This window comes from Astatotilapia calliptera, chromosome 16 (assembly GCF_900246225.1).
Source record: "Astatotilapia calliptera chromosome 16, fAstCal1.2, whole genome shotgun sequence".
In the NCBI taxonomy this organism is placed as follows: Eukaryota; Metazoa; Chordata; class Actinopteri; order Cichliformes; family Cichlidae; genus Astatotilapia; species Astatotilapia calliptera.
In genome coordinates, this window is record NC_039317.1 from 32,427,114 (window position 1) to 32,429,740 (window position 2,627).

Consider the following 2,627-nt stretch of genomic DNA (forward strand, 5'->3'; position numbering starts at 1 on the left):
TTGTCTTTTAATCCTTTTCACATGTGCAGTCTCCACGGTGCCTGTTATTTCCTTGAACAGTAATGAGAAGAAAGACTGAAATTTACAGCCTTTCTACATATCAGTGTTTTTTTGTTAATTAGGCAGGTGACCATCAAAAATACATTTAGTGCAAAGACAACTACAAAATGTAAATCATCTGCGAAATGCAGATAAATAATAAAACGTCATATCCGCTCACATCAATAGACATGTTTTCAGACAACTCCAAATAAAACACAAATTTCAGTAAAAATTAAACATTTTTTTGGACTTATTTTAAAATGGATGTCAAACAATGGGTGTGACACTTAGCTGTGTGTGAAACTATTTTCTGATCGAATAAAACAAAAATTAGTTCCTTTTAAAATAACAACACTATAAATTCTTTTTCGGATTTTGGTCAGTTTGAAACCGTACATCAGAGGATTCATAATAGGAGGAATGACAAGAAATTCTATTACTACAAAGTTTTGAAGGGTCCGATGCAACTCTTTCGAACCCAGTCGCATACTTATAATATCAGTAAGTACTGCCACAACAAAAGTAAATAATGAGACGAGATGTGGGACACATGTTTGCATGAACTTTGCCCTGTTTTCTATAGACCTGAGACATGTTTGAATGATATACATATAGGACCAAACTATAAAAGCACCATGAAGCAAATAAATAATTATTGTAATATTTGCAGATATAGCATTGATTGCAGTTTGTGCTGGGAAACAAGCGAGTTGAACAATACTCCAGTTCACACAGAAGAGTCTGGAAATATACGGGCTGCATAACTTCAATCTAAATGTTAGAAAGGTATTCACAGCCATAATGCAGAAAGTTGTGAACCACAAAAAACATGCAAACCTTATGACTCTTTGCTTTGTCATGATAGAGTGGTACTTCAGTGGCTGACATATGGCCACATATCTGTCATATGCCATGAGTGCAAGAATCGACAGTTCACCACAGATAAAAGAGTAAACTACCTGATTCTGAATAAGGCAACCGTAATATGAGATGAGATGAACATCAGAGAGGAGATCCCAGAGAAATCTGGGGTAGAAACCTGCTGTTCCATAAAGTGCATTGATGCAAAAGACACAGAGCAGAATATACATTGATTCATGGAGGTTGCTGTCCAAGATGATGATCACAATGAGAGAAACATTGACGAGGCAAATGATGCAGTAACACAACAAACTGAGGAAAAAAAGAACAAACCTGTGACTGACTGTTTCATTGAAACCTGAAAGAAAAAACATTGATATTACAGAAACATTATTCATTGTGATTGAGAGAAGTGAAGCCTAGTCGCTCGCTGTATCTGTTCTCCTCTCTCCTCTATCAGGTACAGATAACAGCAACACGTGAGCTGGGATTTCAAACCAGCCAATCATTGATCTGGAATGAAAGCTCACAGCTTTGGAAAATCACAGGGGATTTAATATGTATCATGTACTAAACACATAATAAAACAAACCTGCAGGTTCTTGAAAAAGAAATATTAAAACGTTTTAAAATTTTTGTTCTGATATCAAAAGTTTTTAAGGTAGACTGTTTTCTTGGATTTGGTAAATGTTTAAATATGCAATTGCAACTCTCTGGTGCCACCTTAAAACCTGTAGTCTGTAATAGGACATGATGTCGTCGGTAAACAGGAAGTAAGTCTGTGAATTAAGGAGAAGGCATGTGCAGCATGGTGGCCTTAGCCAGATAAATCCAGTGGCATCCACATACATCCTATGCCTTTGGTAGCATTGTGGGTATGTATAGACTTGTTTTATATTTTATGTGCATGTATAGACCACTTTCTTTCAAGTAAGTTCATTTTTCTGTAAGTTTAATGATAAAACCTATCTTGTGCAGTTTAAGCTAGCAATTTCTTATGGAGCTAGTTAAAGGGGAATGACAAACGAATTGGAGGCATTCATTATAGTAAGACTTGTTAAAATCATAATTTGAATTTGTATTTGACTTAAAAAGGGAAGTAATTCATATGAACATTGCATGTTGACATATTAAAAAACTGGGTTAATATATTTTCATCGTTATATATGTACATGGTGAATAAGTACAGTGATTATGCCTTGTACTGTTTGTTACAGTTTCACCTTTCCCTGTGTCAATAAACCTGTGAACCGGGAATCGTGTCATCAGAGTCTTGATGTGGGGAAGGAGTTTAGCTGACTGCCCAACCATAGCAGAGGCAGTACAATTTTATTAAAAAAATGCTTTCTTCATAATACTGTTAGGAATTTCTTACACATATGCCAATTAAACATAATTGTCCAGGGCTTGTTGTGGTTTCCTTTTGGTTTTTGTTTGTAGTCTTTCGTAGTCCAGTCAGATCGTTGTTGCTTCAGTGATAATGATCAGGCTCTCTGCCGTTTGCTGAAGTCACTAGAAAGACAGTAGAAGTTCTTGTGAATGTTGCTTTGTCTTTGCCTCTTAGTAACTCTGTGGAAAAAAGACTTGTTTGCACCTGTTACCTGTTACTTACCTGTTACTCTGCCATCTGCTCACTCTCTACCTTTCCTATTCCATAAGGGAAAGATTCCAGCCTGCACTCCCTCCTTAGTCCATTCTGGAAAAGTGATCAAGCTCCTCAAAGC

At 36.3% G+C, this 2,627-nt stretch overlaps 1 protein-coding gene across 1 annotated transcript; it reads right to left on the bottom strand.

The window, feature by feature from the left end:
- Positions 1-329: 329 nt before the first annotated feature.
- LOC113007606 (olfactory receptor 5F1-like) lies at positions 330-1,310 on the bottom strand. Its single transcript, XM_026144321.1, has one exon. The coding sequence runs from the start codon at positions 1,299-1,301 to the stop codon at positions 330-332; it is 972 nt and encodes a 323-aa protein (XP_026000106.1). The 5' UTR covers positions 1,302-1,310.
- Between the last annotated feature and the right edge of the window lie 1,317 nt (positions 1,311-2,627).

Excerpts from the sequence above, each read along its gene's own strand:
- LOC113007606 (XM_026144321.1), bottom strand. The coding sequence starts at position 1,301 with ATGAATAATGTTTCTGTAATATCAATGTTTTTTCTTTCAGGTTTCAAT.